Source organism: Martes martes, assembly GCF_963455335.1.
Source record: "Martes martes genome assembly, chromosome: 18".
Classification (NCBI taxonomy): Eukaryota; Metazoa; Chordata; class Mammalia; order Carnivora; family Mustelidae; genus Martes; species Martes martes.
The window spans coordinates 33,398,836-33,416,108 of record NC_137906.1 but is presented as its reverse complement, the minus strand read 5'-3'; the positions used below and the strand labels follow the sequence as shown (position 1 = coordinate 33,416,108).

General features: G+C 48.3%; 1 protein-coding gene across 1 annotated transcript in view; it reads right to left on the bottom strand.

Moving 5' to 3' along the window:
* The window catches only part of GRIN2A (glutamate ionotropic receptor NMDA type subunit 2A), a gene marked incomplete at both ends in the record, with an annotated part of 364,573 nt that overhangs the window by 53,657 nt on the left and 293,643 nt on the right, over positions 1-17,273 (bottom strand). Inside the window, 5 exons of the mRNA XM_080830487.1 lie at positions 115-275; positions 7,377-7,606; positions 11,040-11,165; positions 16,052-16,205; positions 16,313-16,481. Coding sequence (XP_080686613.1) covers positions 115-275; positions 7,377-7,606; positions 11,040-11,165; positions 16,052-16,205; positions 16,313-16,481 — 840 coding nt within the window. The remainder of the gene's footprint in view (positions 1-114; positions 276-7,376; positions 7,607-11,039; positions 11,166-16,051; positions 16,206-16,312; positions 16,482-17,273) is intronic.

Below are 17,273 nucleotides of genomic sequence, written 5' to 3'. Positions count from 1 at the left end.
ACGGAGAGAGTCATTTTCTTGTGAGGTTTATGGGCTGGTAGGCCTGTGGAGGGAGAAAAAAAAAAGAAAGAAAAAAGGAAAAAAAAAAAAAAGCAAAACCCATCACATCCTTACCCTGTTTTCAAGCTGACCAAGGCATCCTCCACTCCCTTCTGATTGAATTTGGTCATGTACTGATGCATGTAGGGGTAGTTATTACGAATGTTTCTCTCAGTACTGCCGTTAGGCACCGTGCCAAATCGGAAAGGTGGGGAATAGTCGTGAGGTCTCTGAAACTGGAGAGAGAAAGAGAGAGACAGACAGACAGACAGGGCAGAGACAGAGAGAGAAGGAGGAGAAGTCAGCCACCATTCTGTCTTGTGTCAGAGCTCAACATACGCATGACTTACAACATCCGCACAGGACAGCTGAAAAAACCGAGAATTTCTGGGCTTCTTTTTTTATTTAATCACTCCTGCCACTGGCCTGAGAGCTCTAGGAGGTCAGGAACAGCATCTGTCTCGTTCCCACCTGTCCCCTGGTGCCCAGCAATGGGCCAGGCTGGGTGTGCTAGAGACATCTGTTGGATCGACTTTTTCGACCCTGTTGTAGAGCTAGCCTTGTGGCGGGCACATGGACCATACTCGGGAGACACCAAGTGGGCTAGAATGAAGGTATTTGCTTTACTCGGTTCGTTTATCTACCTTCTAGTGAAATTTTCTGCTTTCCCCACCAATCGCTCCCTTCTCCGAATCCCACTGACAATTGCCGTCACCTCCCCCAGGAAATGATGAGCAATGGAACGTATCACCCCAAAATATGCGTCCTTGGCATAAGAGGCTGGCTATTTTTAAGAAACAGCAGACACAAAAGAAGCTCTGGAGAGAAGTTAACCCTTCCGTAAGAGGCATTTACACGGATAAGGGAAAGCTCTACCTAGAGGGAGGTCTTCCTTCCTCTTAGCGCCCGGAAGAGGGAGAGGACTTGAACTGTAGAAACTCTTACCAGTGTTGAAGGCACCAACTTAAATCTGCCTGATAACCTCACCCTTGTTTAACCGTGCTTTTCCTGACAACCTCCCATTGTTGGCCTCCCGACCCGGGCTTCTAGCATCGCTCTTTTGTGGTTAGCTGGAGGGGCTGTTCAAGCTGGAGGCTTGGGCCGCTTCAGGGAGGTACTCGGTTTTCCTGGGCATGTCCCATGTCTACAGAAGGTATCCATGCTATTAAACTTATGTTTGTTTTTCTCCTGTTAATCTGTCTTTTATTATAGAGGCGTCTCAGCCAAGAACCTAGAAGGGTAGAGGGAAAATTACTTTTCCTCCCCTACAGTGACTGAGTGTTTGCCATTCGCTCACTCTCCACCCACCCATTCATTCACGCACGCACGCATCCAATACTTATTGGGGGCCTGACCTATTCCAGGCATAATGGCAGGCTCCACGAACATTTCTGGAGCTGAAGTTCCTCCTAACCTCCCGGTGATGCCCATGTCTTGCTTGGCTCTCAGGCCTCCAAAAACGTTGGCTGTCCATATTCTGCTTCTCTTCCCTGATTAACTGATACCATCTGTTCACAACATCAGTGTTTGGGGCAACCCAACCAGATTCGGAGTCAAGAGTCCTAGGTCTGAGTCCCAGACACAGAAATAAAATCTCGCGTCAGCACAGGGAAATAGGTACAAGTGTGAGCTCAAGTTCAGAGGTTAAAAAATCGGATTCTACCATTAACGAACTGTGGGACCTTGGATAAAGCACTTCACACTGTCCCCATTTATTTCCTGTCCCTAGAGTGGAAAACATACCGGTACTTCCCTTGCAGGGTCAATGGGAAGTTCTAAAATTATTATAATTTGTCAAGTAATTAAAATACTGCCTGCGACAGACTAAGTACTCAAAAACAGTTACTATTATTTTTTATTTTTACTATTAGCATGGGTAAAAAAGTAACCTGGGCTTCATTTTTCCATGACATATGACATTCTAGAACTATAAAGGAAGGATAACAATGACCAGCCCTCTCCGAGGACTTGCTTGGGGCCAGCCGTGTGCCAAGGACTTTACGAATGTTGGATCATTTCATCCTCATGATGAATCTGCCAGGTAGCTCGTCTTGGAGGCTCCATTTTACAGATGAAGAAACAGGCTCAGAGGGGTTACCTGACCTGTTTAGGATCCCACTGCTTGCAAGCAGCAGCCCAGAATCCAAACCTTCATATGCCTGTCCTCATGAACTCTGTCGTTCCTCACAGACCGTCACTAGTAATCCCTCCTCTTTTAGAGGGAGGAGAAGGACACCCAGCAAAGCCACGGCGGGACCAAGGCTGGGATCCACAGGTGTTTCCGACTTCCAAGCCAGCCTGTCTTCCGTGCAGCTCAGAGAAGGCGTCTGAGTTTACCTAAGTCAAACGAACTGAAAACATCATTCTTCCGTCCAGACGCACACTTCGCTTTACCGTTAATTAAAATTTCCAGTTGAAAACCGTGTCCCCTAAATCAGGCATGCCGCTGTGTAACAGGCAGCCGCTACCGCATTTGGGGGAAGTGGCCATACCCTGTCCAAATGAGACCCTGCTGCTCGTGCCTTGCATTGGGAGACTGCGTGTGTGTGTGTGTGTGTGTGTGTACATGCACCCACGTACGAATAGCAAAATGCTTTTTGCACTTAGTGTGGCACGCAGTGCCCCAACTCATCACCAAGTGGGGAGGGGGTGCCGGCGCAGGCTCGTTGGCACGGCAGCTGCCGACCCTGGGGACAGCGGTAACGATGCTCTTCATAAATCTAGCTGTTAACAGCAGGCGCCAACTCTCCGGGGGCGTGGACCGTTGGACCACTGGACCAAGCGCCTTCCGCTCCAGTCCCCACCGCGGCACGGAAGCCACATAGCTCTTCAGGTTTCCTTCCATCCCTGTTTCTCTTCACACAGTGATGGAGACGGATATTCGGCCTCAGGGATGAATTTCCGTGCTTCGCGGGCCTGGACTGGACCCTCCCTGCATGCAAAATCCAGCCCAGCACCGAGATCCAAGAACCTTTCCCATTCTGTAAAGGCTGTCAAACTTTTTAAAGCAGGGCTCTCAGGGCACGGTCCACAGCCCAGGACACTCCTTCACACCCACTCTCTCCACGCGCACACACGCACACGCACGTGGGCACCCCTGCGGGGCACTTTTCCTACGTGGGATCTATTCTAACATCATCCGCTACATTCTATTTTTTTTTTTTTTAACGGTCACGACCCCTGAATAGTTTTCATGACTCTCTAAAAAGCCAGGACCTACACGGTGAAAAACAGGGGCAAGCGCAGCTCATCTCTTAAATCCCGGGGCCTCCCACTGAGGACACAGTCCATGTACTTGACCGGAATGATTTCCACCACCACCTTCTCCCAGAGAGTTCCGTGTGCAAACAGAAAGAAACAAACGTGGGCTCAAGCAAAGGAAGGGGTGAGGCAGAGAGGTCCCCGGTCAGCCTGAGACCACAGAGCAATGTCATCACGATGCCTGGGGGCAGGAGAACTCCCTGGGGCTTCTCGCTCTGAAGGCAAGCCCTTTAGGATAGAGGAAGTAGAGATCCAAGATACGGGAAGTGAAACGTTTAGGGAAAACATGGCAACTGACCAGGACGTTGCTTCATTCCCTTAACACACCCAAAGTATACCCTCATTAAAAATATCTATCTTCTCTGGCTATAAATAAGGGGTCTTGGCACCTGGGAGCCCGTGTCTCAGGTACGGTCTTCTCCCACGGGTGGTGGGCCACATGCTTCTGGGGCTCAGCATGAGACAACCGGGGCCCTTAGCAGGGAGGAGAGGTTCAGAGGCCTCTCTGTTCAGCGAGTGACCACCCAGCAGTCTGGACGCAGCGCTGAGAGACAGCACCTGGGGACACGTGCCAGGGCTCCTCTGCCAAGGGAGACTCCCGGAAAACCCCCTTTTATCTCCAAAGGCCAGCTAATGAAGCGGCTCGTGAGACCCCGGAAGTGAGGAAGGGGCTCACCGGGCAGGGAGGCCGATCATGAAGGAGGAGGAGGGCGATGAAGAGGAGGGAGAGGTGGAAGGAGGATGAGCCTGTCTAATAGGATTATCCACCCCGTGCCAGGCACGGGGTGGGGATTATTTCTAAGCCTCCTATCAACCTTGCTAGAGAGGTATTAATACCTGCCCCCACTCTTGTTAGGAAACTAAGCCTTGGGGGTACGGACATACCGAAGGCCCCATGACCATGTTGTGGCAAGGTCAAGATCTGACCGCAGGTTCACTGGACCCCGAAGATGACAGAGCTCTTCCCACCACATTGCGCGGCTTCCCAGGGATGGAGCTCCATTACCCTAGTGATGCCAGCACGTTGGAAAGGTTCCCCACCAACATTTCAGCTTTCCTTTAGTAATTCCTAGGGGAGCATCTACCCACGGATCTGCTTATTTATAATTGAAGCCCAAGCTCATCTGAGCACTGTGGGCTTCAAAGGTGCTTTTCCCAGCAAGCACCGAGGCTGCAAAATGCTTGAAAAGCATCATAAACCCAAGTCGTTACATAGGTAATGGTGATTTAAAAAAAAAAAAAAAGGGGGGAAGTGGGGGGAAAGCCCACCGTGTACAGTATTAAAATAAATAAATTCAGTACAGATTTTTGTTTTGCAGACTTTCTTGGTATATCTGCTATTAATCTTCTGGGAGCATTTAGTTTATGTACTCCAAGAATTTTGCTGTTTATCTAATCGTATCAAGCATTTAATTAAGAGAGCTATCCGCTTGCCGCTAACGCTCTGAGCTTGGAGGCCAAGCTGTGTCCCATGAGGATGTGGGATCTATTCCTGGGTGTCTCCGAGTCAGGGAAGGTCAGTCAAATTATTAGTGCTTCTAATTAGTTTTCCCACAAGCGGTCATGTTATTTAGACCCAAAACTATGTGGCAAGGGACTGTTTTCTCCCCTTGCCTTTGAACAGGGCAACAAAAAGCAACATGGGCTGCCAACTACTTTCTTGAGAAACCCTTTGCCGAGGATGTGGCCCCCACTGCTTCTGCGGGACCTCCAGCTGCTTCTTTTGCCCCCCACAGGGTGACGGCGTCGTGGCCCGGCGCTTTGTAGCCGTAGGGGACTCTAGGGGCTACAAGGCACGTTCAGGATCGCTGTCTCTTGTCGCGCTCACTCCAACCTCTTCTCCCAAATGTAGGGGGAGGAATGAGGTGGCGGGGCCCATGCAGCCAGCACGTGGCGGGTGGTGGAGGGGGACAGGGGGACGGGGCCAGGAACAGGGTCTTCCTGACTCGATCTGCTGTCTCACAGGTGCCATGAGCTTTAGAAGCTAACCCCGAGCCAAGGCTTGGGTGAACACCGCATAGTAAGGAAGGGCTCCCAGAGAGATCAGGAAGGGAGCGCGGGCAGGAGGTCAGGGAAGGAGAAGAAGCCAACTGAGGGGTGATTTGGGGCAACGTCTCAGCTTCCACCCGATCCCGCAGGGAGCTCCAGAGAAAGCGTCCCCTCAGCGCCTGGACGCAGTGGAGTTGCTGGGTTTTCGGGCCCACACTGGTTGGCTGTTGGTTACAGGGAACGAAAGGACTGGGGGAAATCCAATCTCCAGACCTTTACTGTTCCAGGACACCAAGGTCATCACCCTCTGAAGATAGGAGCTAGGAGTCTCTTTTAGCAAATGGGGGATGGGCACACAGAGCTGGAAAAGGGACACCGGGAGAGCCGGACGGGGCACCCACAGTGTCCTCCACACCACGCACTTCTCACTCAACATACAAATATGTCCTGAGCACCCCTACATGCCAACTAACTCTACCCTAAGCACCATCTCCAATCTCATCAGTCTCACCTCCTTTATAATACTGGTCCCGCCTGGGATGTTCTTCCCCATTTATGTTTACTTGCCTGTTGCTTGTTACTTTCTACTAGAATTTAAGTTTCACGAGAGTATAAGCTCAGGCTGCAAAGTTCGTCGTAGTGGTTGGGAAGACCTCTCCCAAGAGGTGATATTCCCCCTCAGGCCTGAAAGTCCAGCAGGAGCCAGCCACAGGCAATGGGGAAGAACATGCGAGGCAGAGCCCGTGACCAGTGCAAGAGTCCTGTGGTGGAAAGATGCTTGGGATACTGAAGGAACGTGGTGGCGGGAGGGGGGCGGAGCTCGTGAGCAAGAAGGAGTGTACTCCTGGGGGGTGGGCCAGAGGATCCAGGGCTCTGCTGCCGCCCGAAGCAGCCTGGCATTTACTCAAGCCGCAGTGGGAAGCCATCAGAGAGAGACCAACCCGGCCCCCACCCCTCGTCATCTCCCTGATGACAGGCCTTCTCTGCGCCTCTTTCAAGCACAGCGTATGTCACAGAAAAGCAGTTAGGGCTTTTCATGGTTGATTTTCTATTCAGCAGTTTGTTGATGAATGCCAAAAGAATATACGTAGACTTATGTCAGCAAGACACGCTGGTGAGATTTTATAAAGAGAGACGATCATCCGCATACACGAGCCGGACAATCTCGGCCGTGCGGCAATCCCCGCACTGCTGAGCTTAGCAAGTCAGAGTCTGTTTGCTGAACCCACAATTTCAATGGAAGGATGCACCCAGTTTATCTCTCTTCTTCCCCCCTGCGCCTTTCTCAATAGCCACTCACAGCCCGCCTCCTTGCAACACTACAGCGGAGAATGGAGACGGCAGGTGTGAGTCCTGCCATCTTGCTGATTCGGGGAGCACAGCCTCATGTGGCAGGGGCTGGAGACACGCCTGAGTAAAAGGAGCTGGTGGCGAATGAAAAACCCTCTCTGCTCCTTTTGTGTCCCCTGAGGAAATTCCAGGTGAATCGAGAACACAGACGGCGGGGCTGCCCGACCACCCGGGTCAAAAGGAGCTGTCAATCTGGTCTCCGGATAGGCCTTAGAGACAACTTTCATTCGTGTCATGGATGAGAAACCCAAGGCCTGGCAGGTCCTAGAGACTCGGCCAAGGCCGGAGAGAACAGGAAGGTGGCTACAGCCGAGAGCACCCCACTTCCTCCTAAGTTGTCCCCCATCGAGGTTCGTCGTCTTCTCCACCATCACACGCTCCCTTGAAGGGAGAACCCCAGCCTGGGCCCTCCCACGAGTCACAGAGCCTTGGGAACCGTCCCTGTCATGATCCTGTAAATATGAGAAGGGACCCTTTGGTGGAAACAATGCTTCCTAACGAGATCTGGAATCTTGTACCCCTTCAGGGCTGAACTTAAGGTTCTGTTTCTAAAATTCTCAGCAATATGCCTATTTAAGTTCAGAGGAAAACAAAACAAAACAAAACAAAACCCGCCTGGCTTTGGGCTTTACAGTCAGTCAATGGGTTTGGATAATAGGAGCCCGAATCGCGCCCTTCTGAGGGGAGCGCAGGTAAGGTCCATCCCTCGGGCGGTGAGGAAAGTGAGGTGACCTTACCTTTTTGTCACTGAGGCCGGTCACTTGGTCCACGAATTCCTCCTGGATCATGAAAGCAGCCAGGTTGGCCGTGTAGCTGGCCAGGAAGATGACGGCGAAGAAGGCCCACACGGACACCATGATCTTGCTGGTAGTCCCTTTGGGGTTCTGCACAGGCACGGAGTTGTTGAACACCAGGCCCCAGAGGAGCCATATAGCTTTGCCAATCGTGAAAGAAGGCCCGTGGGGTGCTGCCGACGACAGAAAGGACAGTATCGTCTCCGAAGGACAACATGGCGGCCACCCGCAGCCCTGCCACAGGTCCGAAGATGGAGTGGGTCTCTCTGCTTGGCCCCCGTCACTGCCCAGAACCCCGGCCACCCCAGCTCCCTTTATCTTCAACAACGAGCCCTTCTCCCGCATTTCTGGCTAGATTCTTGCCATGTTTCTTAAAAGAAGGGGAAATCAAAAATAAGCAAGAAAGGGGAAGCAAACGGCCATGTAAAATGTGGGTTTGGATGAGACGCTGCATTTGGGCTGGTTGTAAATTTGGATTCGACTTCCATTTGGGGGAACCAATCTCCTTTAATAGATAGAGCGAGCCTTACAAAGACGTGTGCGTGGGGGCGGCTTCGGTTCTCACCGGGTGATGTGTGGTATTCTAATCCCACTGTCCCTAGCAACTGCTCCTGCCCAAACTCAGATGGGAATGAAACCAAATGAAAAGGAGAGTACCTCTACTCTCAAACCACAGTAGAGGAATTCCACAGTAGAGGAATGAAACCAAACGAAAACCTTCTGCAAATGGAGACATCAAGGAGCCAAACAACAGAGCTTAATTCTTCCAGCACTTCCTGGATGGAAGACATGTGGCTACAGGTCATGGACCTCGAGCTTTGATATCCCAGCACCTTCTCTCCCTCGGTGTAACCTTGAAACACCTACAGGTCCCTTTGAAGATTCTGAAATGGGCCTTGTAGCCAGCTGAACTAAAGAGGCAGGGCAACATGGCCCAATGTGTTGGCGCGGGGAGGGGTGGTGGGCTACGCACACTGGGAAATGCATGCCATAGGGCTTTCACACCTCTTTTGCACAAGGGGGAAAAAAAACCAATGTCTGCCCTCATTTCATAGGCAAAAGGTCTTCCTTTAACAGAAGGTTAATTTTTATGTCATTTAAGTAAATGAAGATCTGAAAAAATGATCTACTCAGACTTTAGCTGGCAACATCAGCAGAGCGGCAGAAGTAAATTATGGATCGAAGGTATGACGTTCTGGGCAGGGAGCCTGGGAGAGGCAAGCTTTCTGCACATTGGAGGCCAAACCCTGGCTACACCAATATTTGTAACATCCCCCATTCAGCACATTAAAGGGAAGGCAATTAATTCTGGTACGCTCCCTCTCAAACTCTTCCATCTCTCTTTGCCTAGTTTCATAATAAATCTTCTGGGCTTATTCCCAAGATGCCAAGAACTCTTAGGAAAAAAAAATAATTAGAGCCCATCCAGTTAACTTCATGAACGACTTAAGTTTATTAGGGATGCGTGCTGGCCAGGAGTGATGGCTGTATGGGGATCAGAAGCAAGCCCTTGCAGGGGTTCTGTCCAAGACTTTTGGGAATTCCTGATTCATGAATACTATTACTGAGCCGTGCATAAAATCTTCCCCATAAAGTGCAGTGAAATGTAACAGAAAACCATACTGCACAAAGAAATAAGTCGCTGGTCTTGCTGGAGAGCTTCCACAAGCAGATGAGCAGGGAACGAGACGCCTTGGGGCGACGGAAGGGCTAGGGGGGTGGTGGGCTGGGTTCCTCGCTTTACCGTAGTCTTGGAACTGTGGGCTTCAGCCAAAGGAGGAATCAGCACAAGTGACTGGCCTTTGGATCGTGTTTTATCTTCCAAGATATAGCCCTGATTTACCTGCTTATCTCCAGCCAAGTCCAAACCATCGTAATCTTTGCTCTCGGAAAACAAACACATTCCTCACCGGGCTCCCTCTGCCCACTGCTGCCTGCCCCTCCCCTTGTCTTGACAGAGTAGCCCCAGTGACCTTCCCACACTGTTCATGTTTCGTCCCACCTCTTCCCTTCATCTTGTATCCCTGTCCACCTCCCTCCCTCTCTTCTGTTTCATCGAGCTCCATTCCCCGACGAGGCCTCTGCATCAAATGCTTTTCCCTCCGTTTTTTTGTTTTTTTTTTTTTTCACATGACTTCTCATTCTTCTGCTCTCAGCCTAAATGTCCTGTCTTCTGAAAGTTCTTCCCTTCTCGGCCATCTTATCTAAAGTAGGGACCCCCTCCCGTCATTTCACTTTGGTTTCTGTCCCGCTTCTCCTTGAAATGTATTACCGCCTGTGATTATTAATGCGTGTGTTCATGTGTGGTCTTTGCAACCAAATTCTCGGCTCTCTGGGGGTCAGGAACTCTCTACCCGATTTACCATGTTATTCCCCTCTCCTAGCACAGTGCCTGGCACATAGTATCCACTCGGTAAATACTCATCAAAGAAATGCATGAACTCACAAACAGCACAAATGCCGATCCCACGAACATAAATGTGATCTCAGGTCCCACTGCTGGAAGCTCCATATTGGTTAATGACATTGGCCTCTTAGTGGAGGCTGATAATTCTCCCATTTAAACATAACACGATTATTCATGGCATTTTCACCATGTTTGGTGGATGGGAGATGGTTTACAGACAGTAATCACCATTCTTCAATGGTGAAGAAGTGGGAGGGCCTCAATAAATTCTTAACAGGAACCAGGAACTTAGGAACTAAGTTCCTAGCAGATTCCCATGACCTGTTGGCTGTTTGCAGTACTGAATCTTCCCAGTGAAAAGAGTATGCGGCAAATTCAAGTGCCCTGATTTTGGATGACTCTATGTCCAAGACCTGCTGTCTTCCACCGAGTTAAGTCATGTTTAATGAAAAAGATTTGGTCCTAGCAGCAGCCTTTTGAGGCCATCCACTTAGAACCTGTTATGCATGGAGGAAGAGTCACTCAAAGTGATATAATGCGTTTATGTCTGTCACATGAATACTGGTACGCATAGGGCCCTCTTCACAAGTTATAGCCAATACGAACTACTTAATTTTATTAGGAATGCATGTTGGCCAGGCGCAATTTTCTATCTACTGATTGCAGCTTTATCGAGTATAATGCACTAATGTCAGGCACTGTCAAGAGGAAAATGCAATTCTTTGGGAGAAAATACCCCCCCTTTACAATTATCTTTATTGTCAAATGAATGCAAGTATGATTCAGTAATCTGCAGCATGTTCTTAAACTAGGTTCTATAAAAGCCATTTTCCCTGCGTAGATGGAAGGCGAGATTCACTGCAATCTTAACGTTTCTTTTGACACAGATTTCAAAAGTTAATTGCCAGAAAAACTTCTTTTTAAATCTGCTCTCTCAACAAATTGTCAGTAGTTTCCCCCTAACAACTACAGACTTCACATGATAAAATGATGAAAAGGCTTCATTGGGCTTTATCCCTTTTCAGTTGAGGCAAACATCCCACCACGGGGCAGGAGGATAGGTAGTACTGGTCGCCCAGCTCCATTCCTATCACAGACTAGCAAGACAGTATAGGGTGAGGCGTTCTGAATGGGAAACCTCTGTAGAGAGTAAATGAAAGAGCGTTAACCTTGGGTCATATTGACGAGGGGGGTCTCACCTTTCCCTTTGGCTAAGTTTCTGTTGTATCCAACAGGACTGAAGTACTCGAAGACAAAAACAGCGATGGCGGACACGATGAGCAGCATCACGAACATCATGACCCAGACGGAGGCGCTGAACGGTTCTGCAGGGGAACAGGCCAGAGGAGTGGGACATGGTCAGTGGGCGCGCCCTCGTAGCCAGGACCAGCAAGAAGCCCAGAGGTCCACTGGCAGGCTCACTGAGAAACCCGCCCTCATGTGACTCCGACCATTCAAAAGAAGCAAGTCAATGGGGATCCATACGTCTACACCGTCTTTCGTTCTACAACAGATCTGAGGTATTTTATAAGGCTGCCTATAATAGGATAAAAATAGAGAAGAGCGCATGACATTTTCCAAATTGGGTCAAGGAGTGGAAAAACAAATGGGAGAAAGAATGCAAATAACGAGGCCATCCAGTCCTATGATCACAGCAACGTGCAGGGGGGAAGGAAGACTAGACACAAACAGTCAAGCCTAAGGTTCTGCAGATCAGCACGGGCTTTATTCTTGTTTTCATTTTTATCCTTACATGCCAGAGGGACGGTGGGCAGGGAATTCCAGAAGGAAAGGGAACATTACAACCTGTTAGAAAAGGACCCTAAAATCACGGAGTTGGCAGCAATATTGGAAGGTCACCGTCTGCCCCTACTACTCCCATGCTCCCCACCTCACCCTCTGCTCCAGACAGATGAGATTTCTACAAGTTTAAAATCTTGTTGATGTTGGTAATGGGCTTAAATGCATTTGAAAAGTCATCTGAGGATATTACATTCACACGGTAATTCAATGAAAAACATCGCTGAGAGTAGAGGCAATGAAGTGGTAGATGGACAGATGGTTATTTCCCCCCCAGAAAGGAGTTTAGATCACGCTCATTTTCATAGGGATGTCTCAGAAGGGCAGGCCAAATCACAAGGTTCTGTATCTTAGAACACTCAAGAAAGTTAAGAGCGTTTATATTCAGTCTGATTGAGGGACCCGAATGGAGCCATTGTATCCGTATGTGACACAAATTTGCCAGAAAATCAACAAAGGCTAAAATTTGGAAAAATGAACATATCTCCAACTGAATGCATCATTGGGAAGAAACTGCCCTTGGATACCAATAAATGTATAATTCTTTGCCTTATAAGCAAACATTTTCTGAGGGTAAAATATAAAAAGGCCAATAATACCTCTTGAATAGCAGACATTTTATTATTTTTAAATTGTTTTTCTGATGGTGCTAGTAATAATCGTAAGGAACTAGGCTGGTCGCAAGCCACCTTATCATTAAAGTCTGTGCCTCCCTAACACAGCTAGAGGTCATCATAAATTCCAATTTAATGAGCTTACTACATAGCAAGAAACTAACATGTCCGAAGCTTTAACTACACTGGATAATTTAGAAACCAGAAGGAATGCTTTGCAATGCAGTTTTGACAGTGCGGATATGTCAAAAAGGAACAGGTAACAATGCAGCCCGTTTGGTCTGAATAAGACAAGATGAGTTTGAAGAAATCAACGAGATTGCAACAACGTATCTTCGCCGAAATTACTTTGGGTGGTAGCAATACCACGTCCTTGAAATCATTGCAGTTTGGTAGTGAGGTGTATCCACACAGAACAAAGTGGGTAATTAGGGGATTAAAAATACTGAACATTCAAGATAGAAAGAAAGGGTGAAGTCATTCTCCGAGTTGGCTATGTTCATGGGACAGTGCATCTTTACTACAGGAGATCTCCGTGAGGAGTCAGCAAGCACGGACATGGAAAGTGCTGGGTGGTGTGTGGTGGTATGTGTTGTGCACTATACACACAGTACGTGAAATGCAACAGTTGTTTGATTCCATGGTTAAAGCTGGAACCCGGGGTGGGGGCGGGGGGATGCGCTTCCTGAAAAAGGCATCCTGGTTTAAAACCTGTGCATTTATTAATCTGATAATTTTTCTCTGCAGGTTGGGATAACATGATAAAAAAATACAAGGGGGCATCCTTTCTGAATTCTTCCTTCGCACATCAGAACCCATAAGTGTGCAGTGGGCTTAGGAGGAAGCCAGACCAAGCAACTGATCCCAGATGTCTTCCCACTTGGAAGCAACATCTGTCACTTGACTTGTGATCATGGCACGGGAATAAAAGGCTTCTGCGACAGCGTTCTGGTTTTAATAAGTTGGGTACCTAGGAGCGCCCTGAAGGACTGCTGTTCTCACACAGACACACATCACCACATGTAGAAAAGCATCACAGTAATGGTGAAACACCACCATTAGAAGTGTCTAAGGAGGGACCCAGAAATATTTTGGATGGCTCTGAATTACGTCCTCTACCGGTTTAAAGCAGATGCATTCGTTCACGAAGGGACTTCAATGTAGGAGACTCTGGGTCAGCATTTCTTTGGATCGAATGACCCCATCTTCCTGGCAAGTCTTCGGAAGTAACTGAATGGAAATATCACAAGAGACGCCATCTCTGTCCTTGAAGAGCCACCGGTTACATTTTTACACAAAAACTCAAGAGGCATTACCTGCTAGTGTTTCCCGTGGGAGCTAATGGAGTTTGTGGAGAGAGGACAGGAAATACTGACGAGTAATGCAATCAGATTTTGAATGTTTGGGCTCTTCCAGATGACTGAGCCAGTGAATGGAAAAATGTAGCTTAGCATGGTTCATTATGACTTTCAAAACCTGCCGATAATGACCGTAAATAAGGGGGTACACAATCCAATAGGGATGTAATTTAGCGAGTTGAAAAAATATAAAGGCTACTGATGTTAAAACAGCTTTGAAAATAGTTTCCTCTGGCTACAATGTATCTTTATTTTATTTTTAAAGATACAGTAGGAAGAGTAAGGGTGGAAAGGAGGATTAACTTAGCCAAACTACCTGACTTGTTTATGGAAATGTCCTATGAATGCAGGTAAGATAAAAATCCAGGGGAAACTGGGTTGAGGCCAAATTCGATAGCAGCGACCCATTTTTTTATGAGCCAAGGCAGCTGATGGTACTTTTCTCCCCCCTCTGATTGAATTGGGAAAAAAAGTTCTCTCTAGCTCACTATGGAGATATGGCGACAACTTGTGAAAAGAAACAGATCTCTAGGGGCGCCTGGGTGGCTCAGCTGTTAAGCGTCTCCCTTCAGCTCAGGTCATGATCCCAGGGTCCTGGGTTTGAGTCCTGCTCTGCGGGAAGCCTGCTTCTCCTTCTCCCATTCCCCCTGCTTGTGTTCCCTCTCTGGCTGTGTTTCTCTCTGTCAAATAAATAAAATCTTAAAAAAAAAAAAAAAAAGAAAGAAACAGATCTCGTGGGGCTCCAGGCTGGCTCGGTCGCTGAGCGTGGGGATGTCTCTCTCCCTCTGCCCCTCCTCCTGCTCCCATGCACTCCCTCTCTCTTAAAAGCAAAAGAGAGGAGAGGGGAGGAGAGGAGAGGAGAGGAGAGAAGAAGAAGAAGGAAAGAAACAGAAAAGAAAACAGATCTTTTCCCATTCTTTCCATGAACTCACTTCTTCCAACCTCTTCTTAACCTCCAGGGCCAAAGAGCCCTGTTAAAGGGTGTCCTAGGGAGTGGGAAACCGTGGTAAGGACAGGCTCACTCATACCACCCCATCACTGCTAAGACTCCCTCCGCCTGCGTTGTCCGTGTCTGTCGGCGGCATTTTTCCTGGTGTCCTGAGGCTCCCTAATTGAGATACGGGTCATTATCCATATCAGACAAAGACGTGTAACTGTCGAGAACGGAAGCGGGGGGGGGTGCAACATGAAATCTGGGCAGGGGTAAGGATTTCAACAGCTTCAGTGCATTATCAAAAAATGCAAACACCAAATCTGGGCGTCTCCGCGAGTGAGGCGGTATCCAAAATCCTTGCGGTCAGCATTCCGCTCGAGAGAAGGAAGCAGGGACAGCTTCCCTGGGCGGCCCCACAACAGATCAGTGAAGATGGTGGGGAAAGAAGACCACCGGCCGGGAGCCCGTGGCCACAGACTGGCTCTGGGCTACGAGTGCAAGCTCTCCAGCAGCTGCGCGTGTCTGGAAACGTGTAAGAAATCTGGTTGACTCTGATCTGTTTCCCCTCTCTCGTGCAGTTTGCTTTAGGGGTTGGCCTCAGCCTTCCCAAATCTGGGACAAACCCACGGATACGGGGGCGCCCAGGAGAAGGGAACGGGAATCCCACGATCTTCAAGGCAGCTGCTCTCAAAAGCTGTTGATGATAACCTGATACTCCACATAAGACTTTCCTTTAAAGAAAAAATAAATCATGCATGGCTGTGTCCCACGCGGTTTCTCCCTCTCTGGCCAGGCGACTATGCACACAGTGCTAAAGGAAAAAGGATGATAAAAAGTAGAGCTCTACCTTGCTTTAAAAAAAAAAAAAAAAGTTTTATGTCAAAACATGTATTTATGAAAATAGTTAAAAGGAGAGCAAGGAATTTTTCTCCCTTACAAACCAGTCCGCTGGAAGGATAGTCACATTTAAAATATGATTCCATTAATTTTCCATCAGTGTATGCTCTCCAGAGTACTTGCATTTTGTTTATCTGAGTGCCGGTGTAAATCACGGTGCGGTCATCGTCATTTCACCCTCAAATCCAGTAAATAAACGGCTGTCATGCCAGTGAGGGATGGACGATGGGAATGAGGAAGCGGAATAAAGGCTTATGGGCTGATTTAAATTAACTGTGGACAGGCAGGCTTATTTTTTTTAATGTTTTCCAGGCTCTGAGACGTGTATGTGCTAATCTCCATTCTGTACAATCGGGACCAATATGTGAATATGCGATTGTGTTTTCAGGATCATTCCGAATCCGAGATAAACGAAAGATGTTAATGGGGTTGGCTGGGGGTGTCGGGGTACAGAATTGAGATCATTCAAATAGGACAGGCTCTGGAATGCGGTGATGTCATTGCAAGGAACTGACCAAGGTCCTGCCTGGTTCCATCCTTCCGGCAAACAAGACAAATGCCTCTAGTTCCCTGTTAGGAAAACAGCAGTGACCTTGGTGTCCACCTACCTAGAAAAGCAGAAGGTGAGACAGTGCCGTTGCTTCTTGAAACCATGACACTGATCCCCGTCTCCACAAAGGGCACGGAGAAGTCCACCACTTCCGAGCGCTCCTCGTTGATGGTGAGCGAGCCGACCGCCATCACCGCCCGTTGGTAGACCACCTGCACGCAAGGCAAAGTAGCACAGACCCTTTACTTGCCCTTCCCACCACCCCGAGCACCGCAGGCGTGGAGTCTGGATTAGAGCCCGCGGGAGGAAGGCCACTTACTTCACCAATCATCCCGTTCCACACGTTGTTGACTTTCTTGCCATGCTTCCCATTAGTTACCAGGTAAAGGTCATAGGTGAACTTCACAGTGCGGGAAAGCTTCTTCAGGATATCGATGCAGAAACCCTTGCAGCATTTTTTAACATTCATGCCCTCATTGGTTGAATTGCTGTAGGAGAAAAAAAAAAAAACCCGAGACCGTAGAATATGAGCACGGGGAGATCTGATCACCATCATGACCTAAGACGTTTCCACTGTTTTCCACACGGGAAACTGAGGCTCAACAGGAAGGAAGGGCTTTTTCAAGGACAGGCAGTAGTTTACGTCGGCAAAAGGACTAAGTGTTCTCATGGGACAGTAACCGCGACAACGGCTAACTTTTATTGAGTGATTATTATTTGCGCCATGTACGATGCTTCAGGATAATTGTTGAAATAAACTCCATGGCATTTCTCTTAGCTAACAGTAACGGTTTCTCCATTACACCACCTCTTATCTTTACGTTTATGACACCTACAGCTCCTTTAGAAAGTTCTGGAACATGATCTGAGCCAAACCATAAAAGCTTATCAGAAAATGGAAGAGAGACGGATGACGCGAAATTCTCAGCTGAAGGAGGGTTTTGCTTTATCCTATCACTGCAGATAGAGGTTTGCAACCAAAGAGAAGAAGTAAAGGTGTCTTCCTTAGGAAATGCACTTTCCTTCCTGAGGAAACCGTGACTGAGAACCGGGAGACGGGGGTCCACCTCAGTGTCTGAGTCCATGAACATAATGTATCTTGATGGAGTCATCTGTCAAATGAGGGCTCCTTCCTAACACTTTCCCTCCCTCCCTACATCGCAGAAGTATAAAAGCTGACACTTTGAAACAGTAATGTCCTTGATCAGGAAAAAGCCCTATTAAAGTACAGAGGGTACTGGCATCTTAAAAGCTGTCATCAACTACCAAGGTGACAAAGG